The sequence below is a fragment of the Panthera leo genome, chromosome C1, assembly GCF_018350215.1.
Source record: "Panthera leo isolate Ple1 chromosome C1, P.leo_Ple1_pat1.1, whole genome shotgun sequence".
Lineage (NCBI taxonomy): Eukaryota > Metazoa > Chordata > Mammalia > Carnivora > Felidae > Panthera > Panthera leo.
This window is the reverse complement of record NC_056686.1, coordinates 150824460-150844707: the sequence shown is the minus strand read 5'-3', so window position 1 is coordinate 150844707 and position 20248 is coordinate 150824460. Positions and strand designations below refer to the sequence as shown.

General features: G+C 36.3%; 1 protein-coding gene across 3 annotated transcripts in view; it reads left to right on the top strand.

The window, feature by feature from the left end:
- The window catches only part of KCNH7 (potassium voltage-gated channel subfamily H member 7), a 154496-nt gene that overhangs the window by 65318 nt on the left and 68930 nt on the right, over positions 1-20248 (top strand). For all 3 annotated transcript variants that reach the window (XM_042948967.1, XM_042948966.1, XM_042948968.1), the window contains one exon: positions 14986-15411. In XM_042948967.1, coding sequence (XP_042804901.1) covers positions 14986-15411 — 426 coding nt within the window. The remainder of the gene's footprint in view (positions 1-14985; positions 15412-20248) is intronic.

Genomic DNA, 20248 nt, shown 5'->3' with positions numbered 1-20248 from the left:
ATAAAAGACATGTACACATATTGCCTGAGATATAAATAGCACCACCTATCTCATATTTTTTAGATAATTTCAAGGAGTTCACAAAAGCCCACCTATACATCTCAGGATAATTCACTGTGCTATTCACACACGTACATACACATTTACATTTCCCCATCATCCTGAAATTTTTGTGTAGAGGGTTTCCAATTTCTTCCCTTAAATACCTTAATCCTTGACCTGCAGATGATGCAGACGCAGTAAAATCACACTGATTTACTGTAACAGGGTAAACAACCTGTTAGGTGTAAAAAAAAAAAGAACAGAATTATAGAATTTCAGAGATCATCGTACTGATTTTGTGGTGTATATCATTTCTGTAGGATCCTTGGGAAGAATAATCAAGTTTAAAAACTGACAGGGATTCCATAAATACTTACTGAATTCATATTAAAGAAATAGCATTCCATTATTTGCAGCAAAATAGAGAAATCCATTCACTCTTCAAAGATATTCAAGAGTAATTTTCACCAACCACCCATCAGATGTTCAGTTCTTTGTGGAAGCATTCCAACCAAGTCAACTAGATGTTTTCTATGTCTAGGACACATCCTTTTATGAGAAAAAAAATATCCTATCATTTGTTTGAACTGGGTCCTTTCAAAGTGTTTGAGGTCTTTTAGAAAACAGATGATTTCCTAAATCACCACTTTAGACCTGGCCCATGGGTCAATATAGCATAATTGAGTTGTTCATAAACAAAGAAAAATTGCTATCTTACCAGCAAACACATGCAATCAAGAAACCGAACCATCTGTCTTCTGTCTCTGTCTTTGCATAATTGACTTCTCCAAGGGTCACCTCAGAGAACTTGGTTCAGTCAATAACTACATTTGGCATTGAATGTTATCTATAATTAAATTTTGAGTTGTTCAAGCTAAAAACACTGAAAATTATAATGATAACACTTATTTGGTGTTTATGGTGAGACGGGAATTATTTGTGGAAATTTATACATTTGTTGTGTACTGTACTTATTGTACAGTTTCCTGTGAGGAAGATATTGCTGTCCTAATTTGCTACTAAGGAATCTAATACTCAGGGAGATCTTTTATTTTTATTTTTATTTTTTATTTTTTATTAGGTTTATTTATTTATTTTGAGAGAGACAGAGACAGCACTAGTGAGGGAGAGGTAGAGAGAGCGGGAGAGAGAGAATCCCAAGCAGGCCCCTATGCCAAAACCATGAGATCATGACCTGAGCCAAAGCCAAGAGTTTGGACACTTAACCAACTGAGCCACCCAAGTGCTCCCTCAGGGTGAGTTTTTATCTATCTATCTTCAAACAATAGATATTTATTCACTTGCTGTTCTGAAGGCTCAAAATGAAATGGCCATGGCAGAGCTGGGATATGTAACAGGGCTATTTCAGTCCAGAGTCTGTCCTGTTCAGCAATATTTGACAGATTATGGATTACTAATTAATGGAAATTATCTTTGTTTTTATTTTTGGTGCCATCATGGCCATCTAACATTTCTGTTTGTTTGTTTGTTTGTCTGTTTGTTTGTTTGTTTGTTTGTTTTTTCAATGTCCTACACGTGTATATCCATCCAAACAAGTGGCATTTAGGCTCTTGACAAGAAGTGGTTCTACATGAGTCTCTTTACTATTTTGTCACAGGTGATTAGGATTTTAGAAAGTATTTGATAACTATGAAAACATTCACACAGACTCTTAGAAAATAATTTCTTTGGGCGCCTGGGTGGCTCAGTCAGTTGGGAGTCTGACTTTGGCTCAGGGCATGATCTCGTGGTTCACGGGTTCGAGCCCCACGTTGGGCTCTGTGCTGACAGCTCAGAGACTGGAGTCTGATTGGTGGATTCTGTCTCCCTCTCTCTCTGCCCGTGCCCAGCTCATATTCTCTCTCTCTCTCTCTCTCTCTCTCTCTCTCTTAAGAATAAATTTAAAAAAAAATTAAAAAAAAATAAAAGAATTTCTTCTTCTGGAAACAGAATTTCTGGTCAAAAAACACAGACTTTATTCCCTTAAAAAAATATGTTGAATATTGGTATACTGCTTAGATAAGAAAACAGACACTGTGGAACCAGACAGCTTTGGGAAGTTAGTTAACCTCAGTAGTCACATCTGTAGAGTGAAAAAGACAATAACACTGTCTTAGTTTTCTGGGCTGTCATACAAATTGCCACTAACTAGGTGGCTTCAAACAATAGATATTTATTCACTTACTGTTCTGAAGGCTCAAAATGAAATCAAGGTGTTAGCAGCAGAAGAATGTTCTCCCTCTCCTCTAAGGAAAAATCTGTTCCGTGCCTTTCTCTTAGCTTCTGTGTTGCTGGCAGTCTTGGTGTTCCTTGGTGTATAGATACATCACTCCAATCTCTGCCTCCCATTGCCACATGACATTCTCCTGTGGATCTGCTTCTGTGTCTATTCCCTCTACTTACAAAGACACATGTCACATTGGATTAGGCCCCATTTCAATCCAGTGTGAACTCATCTTAACTTGATTGATAATATCTGCAAAGACCCTGTATCCAAATAAAGTCACATGCACAGGTATTGGATGTTAAGATTTGAGCATATCTTTTGGTTGGGGATGCAGTTCTGCCCACAATAAATACCTACAATTGTGACATTTAAATGAGATAACTGCCCATATCATTTTCAGTAAATAATAGGCATTCAATAAAGTTAGAGAATATTATGATTGATAATATTATAGTTGGCTCTGAGAACTCAAATAAGTTATTCAGTCTCTCTGACTCAGTTTCTTACCCTATAAAAATGGAGATAATTATGCTTATCTAAAAGAGCTGTTGAGAGAATTGAATGCTATAATTCAGTACTGAGCCTGGTAACTAACGTGAAAGATATTCAGTATTAACTGCCCTCTTTCTCAAAGACAAAGCATTGATAAAATGTGTAGGAGTTATCTGTCGGGAGTCCATGTTAATCTCTGCAGCATATTCCCAGGAAAAGATCCAAGTAGTAGGGTAATGCTAGCTGCTGGAACTAATAAACACCCATATTACTGTACCTTACCCAGTATTATGTTTCATGCTCAAGCAATAGCAGAAGCCAATATTCCTGTGCAATGAGTGATTTTCTTTCCCTTTGTAATTTGGTGACAAAGTTTCCTAAATTTGAGGCTCCACCATTCCACTGGATTTAAGGACTCAAGGCCTCGGAAACATCTGTGCTTACCAAATGGAAGGAAAAAGAGAGAGCAGGAAAAGATACACCTGCTTCTTGGAAGCTTCAGCCAAGAAGTGCTCTTCATCAGACACATACACATACCTAGATTCAAATAGGATTGGGAATGTCATTTGGGGCTAAGCAGACATGTTCTAGCAGCAACAACTCTATTCTATGGAAGGAAGAACAACAAATTTTGGTGCACAGCAGCTGTCTACCATAATCCTTTCTCTCACGTATTTTCCATATTGCCATCTCCATTCCCTTTCTCTTTCTCTTTCTCTCTCTCTCTCTCTCTCTCTCTGAGCTACAGACATGCCCACTCTTTGGCATACTTACTATGTATGTATTCCAGTCACCATGCTAAGCCCCAGAAATTCTGGCTATGCCCTTTTTCTTTTTCCCACATTTCAGTTATTCTCAGTATATTCTCTCTCTTTTTATACTCTCTTGGCAAATGAATCCACTTTCCAGAACCTCAACCATTGCCTATCTAGGATGAAATGTTGAGCTCCACCCCACTTGGGGGTTCTATCCTAGACTTTCTATCTTCCAGGCAGGCATCTTCTCCTATTGGCACCTGGAACGTCTACCTCCAGGTATCCTAGCTAAACTCTGTATCTCCCTTTCCCATCTGTAAGTCTGTTTCTTAGTTATCTGTGCTTTTGAAAAGCATTTGTGAAAGGTTTACTTACAAACTAGTGTGCTACGTGCTCCTTTTCCTTAAATCAGATCCACTTAAAAATCTGGATAAAAGAAATGGAGAGAAGAGTGCATGTGTGAATTTTCCACAAGAAAAGAAAGAGAGAGGAGGCAAGGAAGCAAACAGGCCAGAGAGCATCTGGTATCAGCAATAAGGTGATACCACGAGCTCCCCAGATCGGCCTGGCACAGAAGTGGGGTGTCAAAACCAAAGGCCGTGTCCAGCTGGCCATTGGTGTAAGAGTTAAGAGTTTATGGCTCTGAAAGAACCTGTAATTTTTTAATAGACATATGTTTCCAGTAATTTATGAATATTATGAATGCTTAAGATATTATCTAAACTATTTCTCATATTGGGTCACAAAATTTGAGCAGCAGATATTTTTTGTACTAGCATATATATTACATACAAAACAAAACACTAATCCTAACATTAAATGAGCCTACATGACTCTGATTTTTACAAAATTGTACTGTCTTCCGACTCAGCCAGATATACCTGCAAACATATACAGGCACACACAGGCACAAATTGTAAGATGTCTACTTTAACCTAAGCCTTAGAAAATTATTTGGTTATGAACAGCTGCAGTGTTTCTACTACCTAAGTCCTATATTTTATTTGTTCAAAAAGCTTCCGATGTGACAGACTTTATTGTGTGAATCTTTTGCATCTTTTAATTTAAATATTTGGGTGATCATCAGTGGGGCTGCCTGTTTTAAGGAAAATTACTCAGATTTTGCTGGACTTGTTAAATCATCCCCTGAAAAGCCAGGGGAATTTAAATCTTTCCTGATGCTATCTTATCTCTCTGATTCATTTTGTTACTACTTTTTCCGATAGATAAAAATACAGCTAGCCTATTAGTTAACTGCAAGTCCCAAGTAAAGGATAAATAACAGATGAGCAGTTTCTACCAACACCTCAGCATGGCGTTTAACAGCTGCCAAAAGTACTGTATAATCTTTTGGAAAGCTTAATCGTTCCCTATTGCACTTTTCAAAAGAGAAGAGTAGTTATTAATCCTGGTATTCGCACACAATTCTCACAGTAGATCTTCATTGAATAAATAGTGCTATTTTGTATAAAGATTTTGGTTTTATATAACACTGAATTGTTACAGGTTAAACAAATAGCAATGTGCAAGCAAGAAGAAAAACTGAATTTGGTAAAGAAAACCATATTTTAGTCCGTGTTAAACTGTACATTTAATTGGTGGTTTCAGGAAAGAGAAAATAGAAGTGTCTTTCTGGAGACCATGGAGTTCCCCTTTTTATATAGTGAGAGGTTTTTTCCCTTTTTTCTTTCACTCTTAAAAGAGAAGCCTTATAATAGTTCAATTAATCATGTTTTATGTTTCTAAAGTATGTTATTTCTCAAATGTGTGGGAGAAGTTGGCTGTCTTAAGGAAACGTACTAGATTGTGTAGCAGCCTTTGTCTATTCAATCACTGGCACCTTAGAATCCTATTCACAGTTTTAAAACAAATATTTGCCTGCCTACTATGCCATTTCCAACATAATGGCTCTAAAGCACTTTCATGATTAGTATTAACTTACTTGTGACTTATGATTTATATATTTATCCTATTTCCAAAGAAGTATGAAGTGACATTATATTATTTTATTTTTCTTTTTTTTTGGGGGGGGGTGGAAAGAGAGAAGGGCAGAGAGAGAAGGAGAGAGAGAGCGCGCGCAGAGCTGACACAGGGCTCCAACTCACAAACTGTGATATCACCACCTAAGCCAAAATAAAGAGCCAGAAGCTTAACCAAGCAAACTTCCCAGGCGCCCCTGTACTGAAATTTTAAACTCACAGTTTTCTGCAAGGAGGCAAATGGAGACTGTAATTAATGAAAGAACTCTTACTGTCATGTTTTTTTCTATTATTTTATTTTATTTTATTTTTATTTTATTTTTTATTTAAAAAAAATTTTTTTAATGTTTATTTTTGAGACAGAGAGAGAGAGAGCATGAACAGGGGAGGGTCAGAGAAAGAGGGAGACACAGAATCTGAAACAGGCTCCAGGCTCTGAGCTGTCAGCACAGAGCCCGACGCGGGGCTCGAACCCACGGACCGCGAGATCATGACCTGAGCCGAAGTCGGACGCTTAACCGACTGAGCCACCCAGGCGCCCCTATTTTTTATTTTTTAAAATTTACATCCAAATTAGTTAGCATATAGTGCAACAATGATTTCAGGAGTAGATTCCTTTGTGCCCCTTACCCATTTAGCCCATCCCCCCTCCCACAACCACCCCAGTAACCCTCAGTTTGTTCTCCATATTTATGAGTCTCTTCTGTTTTGTGCCCCTCCCTGTTTTTATATTATTTTTGTTTCCCTTCCCTTATGTTCATCTGTTTTTTCTCTTAAAGTCCTCATATGAGTGAAGTCATATGATTTTTGTCTTTATCTGACTGACTAATTTTACTTAGCATAATACCCTCCAGTTCCATCCATGTAGTTGCACATGGCAAGAATTCATTCTTTTTGATTGCCGAGTAATACTCCATTGTATATATATACATGCCACATCTTCTTTATCCATTCATCCATCGATGGACATTTGGGCTCTTTCCATACTTTGGCTATTGTTGATAGTGCTGCCATAAACATGGGGGTGCATGTGTCCCTTCGAAACAGCACACCTGTATCCTGTGGATAAATGCCTAGTAGTGCAATTGCTGGGTCTAGGGTAGTTCTATTTTTAGTTTTTTGAGGAACCTCCATACTGTTTTCCAGAGTGGCTGCACCAGCTTGCATTCCCATCATGTTTGATTGTCATGTTTTTTAAACAAAAAAGAAATTAAACCGTTTGATTTCTCAATATCAATTATTTCCTAGAAATGGATTATAAAAGGATTATACAATGCCAATGTTTACCAAAATGACATTAACTAACATAAACATTGTGTTTAGAGGCAGCATTAAGGAGGAAAAATGCAAAAGCATACATATGCCAATCCAGAATGAAAGCTTGAAGTTTGAATATGAATTGTTAATAAAGTAAAAGTATTTCAAGACAAGGTCTGACCTAATGGGTCTCTGAGATGTGGCTGTATTTTTTAATCTAACTTAATGAACAAAGTAGCCAAGTATACTCACAGGAATGAGCATCTGCAGACTTAGCATGTTCAACTGTCTTCTTGTAACATGATTTGTCTGAGCCACCAATTTGACGGGACTTTAAAGGCAAACATTTCAAGGCTGCCAAAGTTGGCATTGTGTGTAGTCTGTGTGGATGGATGGAGGCCGACATAATATGAATGAGATGTGCAGAGAGCACATTAAACATTCTGTTGTAAAAACAGCAATCCAAGCTTACTCAGCAAGGAACCAACTCATTTCTGATAAGAGTGAGCCCTTGTGATTTGTGCAGACCCAGTTCTTTTTTTTCCATCAGGAAACTACATCCTCAAATTATCTTAGGCTTTTCTGGCTGAACTTCTAAAATTCCTTTTTTTATTATTGTGAAAAAAGGTAGACTATTATGAAAATAAAAGGAATACTATATGCCCACCCCCCAATTTCAGTAATAGTCAACATATGGCTAACGTTGCTACATGTAACCAGACTTTCTCTCTGCCTTCCATTCCACCTCTCTGGATTACAATCACCCCCACTTTCTGAAGCTTTGCTTTCTTCAGTTTCAGTTACCCATGGTCAGCCATAATTTGGAGGCAGATGACCCTCCGTCTGATCGTCTGTTTATCACAAAAGACCAATGGTAGCCTAATGTTATGTCACAATACCTATACATACATCTCACTTCATCTAATCACATAGACATGTTATTACTTCCTTACAAGAAGGTCAGTGAACTACAATAAGATATTTTGAGAAAGAGAGAGACCACATTCACATAACTTTTATTACAGCATATCGTTACAATTGTTCTATTTTATTGTTACTCCTGTTGATCTCTTACTGTGCCCAATTTATAAGTTAAACTTTATCATAAGAGTGCATGTATAGGGAAAAACATTATATATGTGTGTGTATATATATATATCTATTGAGTTCAGTACCATCTGTAGTTTCAGGCATCCACCCTGGGTCTTGGAATGTATGCCCCACAGTTATTCCATATATTAAAGCAAACTCCCAAATGCACTTTATCCATAAAGTATTTCACTATGTACCCCTAAAAAGTAAATACTAGTAAAAAATAACCACAATATCATCACACCTAAAAACAATCGTCAATAATTCCTGTGACAGTTTGTTTCCAAGATGGCCATAATTTATTCCTTCCTTCTGGATCTATGCTATTCTTCTTCTATCAAAAGGTAAAGGCTACTCCTCCGTATTCTTGAATCCAGGCTGGCCTGTGACTGCTTTGGTTAATAGAATATGGCAAAAATGATGCTGTACTATACCTAGACCTTGACTTTAAAAGGGCTGGATGTTTCTATTTCTCTCTTGGGAGAACTGAATCTCCACATTGACATATTACTACCCTGCTGCAGAGACCATAGGGAAAAGTGCCATGAAAAGGGACTATATGAAGAAATTATATATAATTTTTATAAAAACTGTATCTATGTATATGTATATGTATATATATACACACATATGCATATATATATACATACACACAGAGCCTTTATATTATATATTTCTCTATATAACTCTATATATATACACAGTTTCTATAAAAACTGTATATATAAAAAGTCTCTCTATATCTAGATAAGTAAATATAGATATATGTCTTTAGATTATATTTACCTATATCTATATTTATCTAGAAAAAAAGAGCCACCCAGCTGTTCCAGCATCTGTCATGAGGCCAGCCTTACAACTATCCCCACCAAGGTACTAGAAATATCAGTTAAGACTTTCTGGATTCTCTACACAAGCTCAGCCACACCTAAACATCATTGAGTGACCCCAGTTGACACTGTTATGGAGCAGAAGAATGGCCCAACTGAGCCCAGCCTAAATTTCTCATCCATAGAGAGCCACTCTATAAGCCACTATGTTTTGGTTTAGTGTTTTCCAGTGAATAGATAACTAAACATTTCCTTAATATTTTCAATGTCTAGTCAATGTTCAACTTTCTCCAATTGGTCCATAAATGTTTTGGTTATAGTTGATTTGTCTGAATCAAGATATAAATAAGTAAGCCTAGAATTCTAAACAACAATGAAATTACTTTATGTAAATACTTCCCATTTTATCAGCTACTTTTATAGAAATTACCTAATGTGATATGGTAGCTCTGTATAGAGAGGTAATTTGAGCAAAGATTCTATCTCCATTACACAGATGAAAACACAAGACAAAACAAAAAAGCATAGATCCAGAGAGATTAAATTAATTACAAGAAAAAAATGTATCTGGAATTTAAACCCAGATCTTCACATTTAAAGTCCATCAACTAATGAATGGATAAAGAAGAATATATATATCTATCTATATATACATATATAGATAGATATATATTCTATATATAGATATAGATAGATACATATATATATCATATATATATACACACATATATATATGAGAATCCCAAATTATATATATATATCTCCACAATGGAATAGTACTTTGCCATGAAAAGAATGATATCTTGTCATTTGCAATGACACGGATGGAGCTAGAGTGTATTATGCTAAGCAGAATAAGTCAGTTAGAGAAAGACAAGTGCCATATGGTTTCACTTATATGTGGAATTTAAGAAGTAGAACAGATGAACATAAGGGCAGGGGGGAAAAAAGGAATGCAAACCATAAGAGACTCTTAATCTTAACTGTAGAGTACAAACTGAGGGTTGATGAAGGGGAGGTGGGTGGGGGATGGGCTAAAGGGTGATAGGGATTAAGGAGGACACTTGTGTTGAGTCCTGGGGTTATATGTAAGTGATGAATTACTAAATTCTGCTCCTGAAACAAATATTACACTGTAGATTAACTAACTAGAATTTAAATAAAATTTGAAAATGAAATAAGTAAAGTCTAGAACTCTTTGCCTTATTCCATAAATGGGTTAGCCTTCATAGATTTATATTACTGTGATAGGCTATAATAAAACTCATTGAAACCACAAAGAAACAAATGTTTCCTTACTCCTCATCCTTATCTGAAGATGCATTTATTTCTCAAAAGTGTCCTTTTCTCAATCTCTGCCACCTTTCCTTAATACAGGCTTTCCTGATCTCTCTGCATTTGTCTCTTTCTTCCATACCAAAGTCCTAATTTATCTCCAAGCCTCTAATCCTGCCCCCTCTGGTTTCTCCCGCTTTCCATTGCCAGATGCATTTATCTAAAACTAAATTTGGTCACCTTGCCTTCTCTGTATGGTAACCTTTAACAATTCTTAAACCACTATTCACAGAAAAGAATATTCTCAAACAGCCATAAGTTCCTCCAGAAAATCTTAAAAATTTGTGTATGTTGGTGAAAGCTCAAAACAACAAAATAATCTGACTCAGTAAGATAATCACTTAATAACATAGTGCTACCTGACTTCAGTGCCTATGACCACATTTGGATTTATAATGAGACCTCATGGTGCTAAAATATGCTCTATAAATAAAAGTTTTGAAGTGATTGGCTAATAGAATTCATGAGAGAATTGAATGATTATATAACACAGGCATACCCATGCAGAAATCAAAAGAACTTGTACCGTATAATTTGGTACCATACCAATTACTGCAAATGCATTGTCAAAACACATTCCATTGCTATATTTAACAAATTTCAATGGTTAGCTATCAATAGGTATATTGAAATATAACAAATGGATTAACTTTCTGAAGCCAGTTCCAAAAATCATTTGAGTAGATAATCACTAAATTTAAAATTTAATAATGCCCCAAAGCAAAACTGAACTTCAGGTAAGCAAAGACTTTTATACAGTATGAAGGAACATGATTTAAATGGGATTTTGAAGCCCAGTAGGAGAAAAATTTGAATTAAGAGTTAGATCAGATTACCCTAAAATAACAGTAAAACTTTGAAGTGTTATTTTGTTCATTTATTTATTTATTTTGAGAGGGGGGAGGAGCAGAGAGAGAGAGAGAGAGAGAGATACACAGAGAGAGAGAAAGAGAATCCCAAACAGGCTCTTTGCTGCCAGTGTGGAGCACAACGTGGGACTCAATCTCACAACCATGAGATTATGACCTGAGCCGAAATCAAGCATTGGACACTTGACTGAGCCACCTAGGACTCCAATCTTTGAAGTATTTTGACAACATACCTGATATAAAGGCATTGAGGTTAAGAATAGAGAAAAATATTTTACCCCTTAGATCAAACCCCACACAGTAGCCAAATGTCAACAGTTTTTGACTTACAGATGTGTCAAATATTCAATTAGTGATGATAGTTTGAATTCATTGGTTTGCAAATATTTTGTAATTCATCTATTGTCATTTTTTGTCATTGTATTAGTATTCTAGGACTGCCATAGCAAAATAAAATGGATTTCTTAAAACAACAGAAGTTATTGTCTCACAATTCTGGGGGCTCGAAGTTCAAAATCAAGATGTTGACAAGGTTGGTTCCTCCTGGAGGCTCTGGGAGAGAATATGTTCCAGGCTTTTCTTCCAGGTCCTAGTGGCTACCACCATTCCTTGTGTTTCTTGGCTTGCAGCTATATCTTCCCCCATTGTCACATGGCATCATCGCTCTGTTTCTTTGCATCTCTGCCCCAAAATTTCCCTCTTTTTATAAGGATAACAGTTATCGCATCAAGGCCCACCCCAATCCAAGATGACTTCATCTTCCCTTGATTACATCTACAAGGACCCTCTTTTCAACTAAGGTCATATTCACAGGTACTGGAGGTTAGGACTTCAACACACCTTTCTGGGATTCACAGTTCAACCCACAACAGTCATATTAAGAGATATAAACATAAGGAGTTTTAACTTTGTTTTACTTTTGCATGTATTTCCTTAACACTATAAATAAAAATAATAGCCGTTACCATTGAGATCCTGTAATAAGTATCTTTCCCTTAAAAGGAGTCTGTACTTTATTCAAGTGTGAGAAACTGACCTATAGGAGAAAGCTAGATATCCCTATCACATTAGATCTTCCACAGCCTGTCACTGTCTCTCGGTACTGCCATCCCCACCACAGCTTCCCTTGCCTTTTATCCATCAGCAGCATAAGGCAGCTTGTAATTCCTCAACACACAACAGATTATTCCATGCTTCCCTACCTTTGTTCATTCTGTTTCCTCTACCTGTACTATTCTTCCCTTGCCAGTATCCTCATTCCCCAGCTGCATTCTTTTCTTTTTCCCACTTGAAGTCTTAGTTCAAGTGACATCCTTCCCTCAAAGTCCTCTTTAGGGACCCCTTTCATCAGCACCACCACCAACCCCAGAAATGAACCAAGTGGACCTCAGCAGGCCTCCCATTTTCCTGCATGTCTTTTTCTCCCAGTAGACGGTAAACTCTGCAATGTCTAGGACAGTATCTTCCCAAGGTTTCAGTCTCCAGCTCTTAGCACAGTGGTTATCTAACTGTTAAAAGAATGCTTGCATGTGTGGGATGGAAAGGGCTCCATCCACAGTTTTCACTTCTCAGGGGATGCTCCATTGTGCTGAATGCAGTCTAACTTAGACTTCTGCTAAAACAAGTATTCAAACTGCCCTCTGTGGGAGGTTGGTATCAGGGGCATGTCACTTAAGCAGGAAACAAACTTAGACAAATATCCCTTTCTTTAAAAATGACTTTTTGGGCATTCTCTTTGAATAACTATATACCCTTTTTTAATGAGAGATATTTGTGAATTCAGGGATTTGGTAAGATCTCCACAGTTCAAAAATTTTAGCCAAGACTTGTCAGAGTGCATAAAAGAATCTACTGAGAGAGGGAACTGGAAAGATATAATAGGTCCATGTTTTAGATGACTTTGAGAGGCAAAATAAGGTTTTGGGTTTTACTTCTTACACTCCGAATCTTCCCTGCTTTTTTTGTTTTGCTTTGTTTTGTTTTGTTTTTTAGAAAAGGACATTATATAATGACATCTTAAGAGCTGATCCATTCTTTCTGGACCAAAATGTTATAGGCTTGTTTTCTGTACTGACCGTTACAGGATTAGAGTCCTATCAGTTTGCACTCATCAACTGACAGATTTTCCAAACATACTCCTCTTTAGAGTTAGAGATTGAGATTGAAATCTTGGACTCTGAAGATTTTTAGTCTTCCAGAAACAATAAAATCACTTTTTTTCTAGATTTCTTTTTTTTACCAATAATTAATTCCTATCCTTTCTCATAATAGCTTAAAATAAAGCCCTATTTCCTGTTCAGATTTACTCTGGACTGAAAAAATGGTTAAGTTCATTATTATTATTGATTTGTTATTATTATTATTTTTTTTAAACTGAATTAAATCAGTTTAGCTCTTATCTTCAAACATCTTTGCCTATTTTAACTGAACTCTTCTGGTATACTTAAAAATCATGTTCTACCTCACTTGTGGTTGTTACTATACTTCTCAAGTTTTTTTTAAAATAAGAATGGTAACTCATTATATGTGGAGAAAAAAGGTGTGAGATGTGACAATGAAAATAAGATTTAAGAATGAAGTTTGCCTAAGATATTGTTATAATCAAGTTAAAACCTACAGGGATAGAATTATCAAGAACGCAGAAATAATACTCTCTAACCAATAGGAGATTGCCTGAGGTTCATACTGCAAAGATGAGCATATATTAGCTGTATTTGCAAGAATCTAGCCTAAGAAAATTTATTTAGTGAAATTAACTCTGAAATAGGGCCATTGTGTATAGGTGGAATATTCATAATACAAGATTATAACTTACTGCTCCCTTAAAACATGTCTTTGCCATTTGTGGAGTCATCAAAATTTTTTATTTTTTGTAAAACCCATATATTTAGACTAATTACATTTTCTAGGTAGCTAGGTAACCTTTTTGTTTTGAGCTTTGTTCTTGAAACTTAGTCTAAAATTACCAACTCATGGGGGCACCTGGGTAACTCCATTGGTTAAGTGTCTGACTTCAGCTCAGGTCATGATCTTGCAGTCTGTGAGTTTAAGCCCCATATCAGGCTCTGAGCTCATAGCTCAGAGCCTGGAGCCTGCTTTGGATTCTGTCTGTCTGTCTGTCTCTCTCTCTCTCTCTCTCTCTGCCCCTCCCCCACTCACACTCTATCCCTCTCTCTCTCTCAAAAATAAAACATTTAAAAAGTTAAAAAAAATTACCAACTCATGAAATTTTCTACTGGGTTATGATTCAAATTGAACTCTCATTTTTTCAGATCAATCAAGACTCTAAAAGATGAGCTATTTTATTTTACCCAGTGTCTTGTTATGTAGAACAAATCTCAGGGTTTACGTACCCCTTGGTGATACTAATCTTGCAACATTTCCAGATCGATATTCTGAACATCTCTTTGCACCATTGTCTTTTCATGATTCTCTACATGTGATGGAGGAGTTTGGGTGAAAGTACATTTGTCCCAGGTTATAAAATATTCTCTCAACCTTTTAGGAAAAAGACTCCTTTGTGTTTATTTTAATCTCTTGTGTTTTCCGCATCCCCCCCCCCCCCAAGGTTAAAAACAGATTGCAGGTGGAAAAATTGTAATTAAAGATTTCAATGAGTTGAGTTTAATTTATCAGGGTTTAATTATAAATTAAATATATGTAAATTAAATATGAATCTGGATCCAAGTAGGCTGTTTCTATTCATTACAGACAATCCTAAGGCTTGAAAACTGAATTACTCGTGTATCAGTCTGATTTTATGATTTTCTAAAAACGGGTATGTGTTTTTATTTCTGAGTAGTAGTATGTTCCAAAGGAACCCGCAACCATTCCTTGCTATCAGAGTGACAATATCCATTACTTTTCAGTGCAAATCATGTTTATCAAGAAATACCAATGGAGTTTTCTGGGGTCAAATATACCACATAGTGGGGGGGGGGTATTTGGGTTCGTTTCAATGTACGTGTTTTTCTTACTTACACACTTCACAATTACATGCATTCTTCCTAATCGATTTTGACGTATAATTACCTTCATATTTTTATAGGTTAAGAGGTCACATAATGACATTTTTATATACTGTGTAATGTTCTCTTCTGTGTTCAGGTTCTCTCTTTAGGAGCAGATGTCCTGCCAGAATATAAACTCCAGACACCACGTATCAACAAGTTTACAATACTGCACTACAGCCCCTTCAAGGCAGTCTGGGACTGGCTTATTCTGCTGTTGGTCATATACACTGCTATATTCACGCCCTACTCTGCAGCCTTTCTCCTCAATGACAGAGAAGAACAGAAAAGACGAGAATGCGGCTACTCTTGTAGCCCTTTGAATGTGGTGGACTTGATTGTGGATATTATGTTCATCATAGATATTTTAATAAACTTCAGAACCACATATGTAAATCAGAATGAAGAAGTGGTAAGTGACCCGGCCAAAATAGCAATACATTACTTCAAAGGCTGGTTCCTGATCGACATGGTGGCAGCAATTCCTTTTGACTTGCTGATTTTTGGATCTGGTTCTGATGAGGTAAGAGCTGCTTAAGACTCTTATTTTCTGAAAAATCACAATTACTAAAGTGCATCTATCTTGACTGCCAAAAAACCACAAGTGGTTGCTTTACAAACGTCCTATATCTCAGAGACGAAATTCACTTCATTGGAAATGCTATAAAATGAAATGGAACAATTTTGCCAGTGCAAACAATTCATAGTTCTCTCTTTTTATACTAAGAGATACTAAAGACTATTTATCTTTTAACCAAGAAAACAGACTGTAGGAAAAGTGTTTCATAACACATAACACATTTCCAGAATGTAAAGTCTCTACATGTTAACTTCATGGGTATAAAGTCTCTTTCTTTCTTAACTCATAATTGCAGTTTGAGACAGCCAGAGCTTAGTTTATGTTCAAATTGTATAGAAGAGGCATCTCCTGAAATGTCGTGTTCAAAACTCTTTCTCTTAAATAATATCTACGTTGGAAAATACTTCTGTGTCCCCAATATCTTATAAAGTTGGAAACTTCAAGGAAATCTGACAAGTACGTGTACAGTGTGCATTTTCTTGATAGAGTCCATAACTTTAATCAGATTCTCAAAAGGTTCTTTGATCCAAAAGTTCTCCTAATGTCCCCTCCACTTAATTGCCACTAATTTTTATTATAAATAAGTTTCCTGGATTCTGTCATGGAAGGATTTACAGAAGATGTGAAAGTAATTCTAAGGGAATGGCTTGGGAAAGATAACCTCAATGTGGGGGCTCATGAGTGTTTCAGTCAGTTAAGTGTCAGACTCTAGATTTCAGCTCAGGGCATGATCTTTCAGTTTGTGAGTTTGAGCCCCTTATCGGGTCTCATGCTGGCAGTTTGGAGCCTGCTTGAGATTCTCTCTCTCTCTCTCTCTCTCTCTCTCTCTCTCTCTCTCTCCTCCCTCCCTCCCTCCCTTCCTGCCCCTCCCAGGTCATTCTCTCTCTCTCTTTCTCTCAAAGTAAATAAATAAACTTAAAAAAAGATAACCTCAGTGTGTTGAATTTTTAAAATTCAGGGTAAACCGCATCTTTTCTTTTTTGTTTTTAAGAGGAGATCAGATATCAAAAATGCCTCCTGCAGATGTTTGCTCCCTGACCGATTAAGGAATCCTCCTCTGCCAAGAGGAACAATTGCTTTAGAAGTAAATTCTGTCCTACAGACCCTGCCTGTCAAACTCTGAGCAGTTAAGAGCAGGGCAATGGAGCAATATATCCTTCCTGGTTCTACAAACCTCACACAAAGCCTCAAGCCTGACTCTCCTCCTCTGTAAGGATGATATTACCCCTCCTTACATTGTTTTATTTATTTATTTTTAATTTGAGGATCTAGGGAGATAATGCATGTGAAACTCTTAGAAATATACTCAAAAAAAGTTAGCTGCTCTTAAACCAGTTGAATTTTTCATGTCAGATACTCCTAACTTTCGTTGTTAAGTAAGAGGGAAGAAAGTGAAATACTTCTTTATAGATATTTATCTTTATGAGTTTCTTACAATGGGTGAGCCATGTACTTAAACCAAATATGTTCTTATTGGTAAACAATAGAATAAAATCTCACTCTTTCAAACTTTAAAATATGTACACCAACAGCAAATTAAATTTCAACTTGGTGAAATAGAAGAATGGATGAACAAATAAATAAGTAAATAGGATTGTTAAGAGTAGTTGCTTTACTGATGAGATTTAATCCATAATAATCAAACCAGTGAGTATTTGAATATGCTGATTATGACCATGAAGGTAGAATTTCTAGGATGCAACATTTGACTTATTTAATGCCATTACTATATCACTTGAAAATGATAAAGTTAACCTATGCAATTTAGATAATCACTATTTTAGGCAAGAGTTTAAGAGAACTGAAACAGGAGAAAATTTATGTGATTCACATTAGTAGAGGATGAAATAGTCTCTGGAAAAAAATGGTCTCCGGACCACATTTCCCATATATCATCAAGGAAAAAGTGAAGTTTGCTTAAAGAAAGCAATGCCAGTTCTCCACTCCTGTGTACTGTCATGGCTTCCCCCATGTTCCCAAAGCTGCCACTCATTTTTTTAAGATGTGATCTGATAGGTGAAGAGCTCTGACTTTGGACTTAGACAGACCTGGGTTTGGTTTTCGTCTGTGCCACTTACTTGCTATATTTTGGCAAGATACTTAGTTTATTAAGATTTCATTTATTTTTCTGTAAAATGGTGAAAGGTAGGCTCTTGTGATTTTTTAAAAATAAAGCAGCAAAGCAGCATATGAGGCGCCTAGGTGGCTCAGTCCATTAAGTGTCTGACATTGGCTCAGATCATGATGTCACTGTTAATGGGGTTGAGCCCTACATCAGGCTCTGTACTGACAGCTCAGAACCTGGAGCCTGCTTTGAATTCTATGTCTCCCTCTCTCTCTGGCCTTTCCCCACTCATACTGTCTGTCTCTGTCTCTCAAAAGAAAATGAATAAATGTTAAAAAGTTTTATAATAAAAAAAAATAAAAACAGCATATATGAAGAGACTAACCCAGTACTAGGTACATAATATGTGCTTGCCAAAGGTTACTCCTCTTCTTCCCATCCCTTTGGATTAAAGTCTCTGTTTCTTTTTTTTTTTTTTTTAATTTTTTTTTTAGCGTTTATTTATTTTTGGGACAGAGAGAGACAGAGCATGAACGGGGGAGGGGCAGAGAGAGAGGGAGACACAGAATCAGAAGCAGGCTCCAGGCTCTGAACCATCAGCCCAGAGCCTGATGTGGGACTCGAACTCACGGACCGTGAGATCGTGACCTGAGCTGAAGTCGGGCGCTTAACCGACTGAGCCACCCAGGCGCCCCAAAGTCTCTGTTTCTTAATGAAGTCTTCCTTACATTTTACTTACATTTTACTTACACATTACCACAGTAATCTGCAAATACTTTAATAAGGCATTTATTCAACAAATATTTATTATCTATGATCATATAATAGTATTAGATTAGCTAGTTGCATGTGGGAAACCTGAAGAAATGGGAGACAGAAAGAAAATATTTTGAGGACAGTTACTGGATTGCAAAGCACAGGAACATGAGGCATATTGTGAGGAAAGTATGTGGGCATCAAAGGTAGCAAGTGCAGGGATGGGTGAGTCAGCTATGAGAGGTAATAATAATACCTGTGATGGATTGGACTACTTCATACATTTTTCAAGAGTAATAAAGAAGATACTTCTTTTATATACAAACTATAGTATATAATTGTAATGAAACTCTTAATCGGGCTTTTCAGTACATAATGATATTTCAGAATAATACTTTTCCAAAAGTGTATAATGTCATGTAATAATAGTATTAAAAATATACAGCATTCATTTTTGTTTCTTAAGAAGAAGAAGAAGAAGAAGAAGAAGAAGAAGAAGAAGAAGAAGAAGAAGAAGAAAATGCTTCCAGAGAAAATAGCTCTTATATTCAAAGGAACTATTTTTGGACATTTCATCATATGAGTATAGAATAAAAAAGACTTTTGGGGATTTTTAACCCCAAATTAAGTGACAAATCCTAAAATCATTAGGCTAGAGGTCACTCTGATGAGAATTATCCAGTGCAATGTTTTTCAAACTGGAGTATCACTGAGGTGCCTGAGAGAGTTGGACTGAGTTCAGAGGCCCTCAAGAGTTGACATCAAGACAGACTGATAAGACTCAGAGCCATCCACCTCCACTAAAAAGGATTGGCTTGATTTTATCTGCTTTACCAGTTAGAATTTCATGTAGTTTTTTGACAAATTTGAATGAGAATTGACTTAATTCATTTTGCCATTCCCAGAAAGTGTTATGGTAGCCTCCACTCAGGTGGATTCATTCATTCTATAAGCATTTTTTTAAGAACAAACTATGTGCCAACAGGCTAGATCCTGTATTTACACAAACAAAACAGAACAAAACAAAAACAGTAAGACAAGATCCCATTGTCTGGGAGCTTGCAGTCTAGAATGGGGAGCAGTGGATAAGCAGCTGGAATACTACCTGATAAATGCTTTCATAATGTTAGGTACAGGAGGACATATGAGCATGGAAGGAAGGGTTCCTGATTGCCAGTAGAAGTTTTTCAGGTAGAGAGTATAAGAAAGCCAAGCCAGTCACAGAGGAAGCCCACTAGAAGCATGGAGCTATAAAGCGTCGGTTCCCAGTCTTATCAGAACCAATATAAGAAATATTTTATAATGCCCCTTTCTACTATTGTTAAATAAGAGTCATAGATAGTATAGCCTTCTTATACATATAATTTCACAAACATAAAATATAATGTCCACTCTTAATATAAAGAAGAAATAAATGTTCATCAAATACCTAGTTGAATATGTAAATGTTTCAGATAGGTCTACATTAAATGATATAATGGAGTTATCAGATGCTTGTACTTAGTTATAATGAGGAAGTTCATATTTGAGCAATAAATTAAACATTAAACTGAACATTATTGGTTTATTTTATATTTTCATCTTAACACAAGGGTTGAATATATATGTATGTGCTTATATAGGTTTTTATGTGTATACATACATATATGCAGGTAGATAATATATACATGCATATATTAACATACCTAGAAATCTCAGGACTGTGAGATAGACTCATAGTGCTCATAGACTGGCAGAGCCATGATGTATATGCACAGTACACACGTACTACAAGACCTGATATCATTGAAGATGTAATTTCCTGAAATAGCAAACACCTGTTAATGAAGGTCCAAACTGGACTAGTTCATTATCTCTCAGTTTACATGGTAGCTAAATTCCTGGATATTTTCACGAATGTTAAAATGTACAAAAGTGAATATCTGTTATATTAAAACCCAGCATTGACGCTTAGTAAAT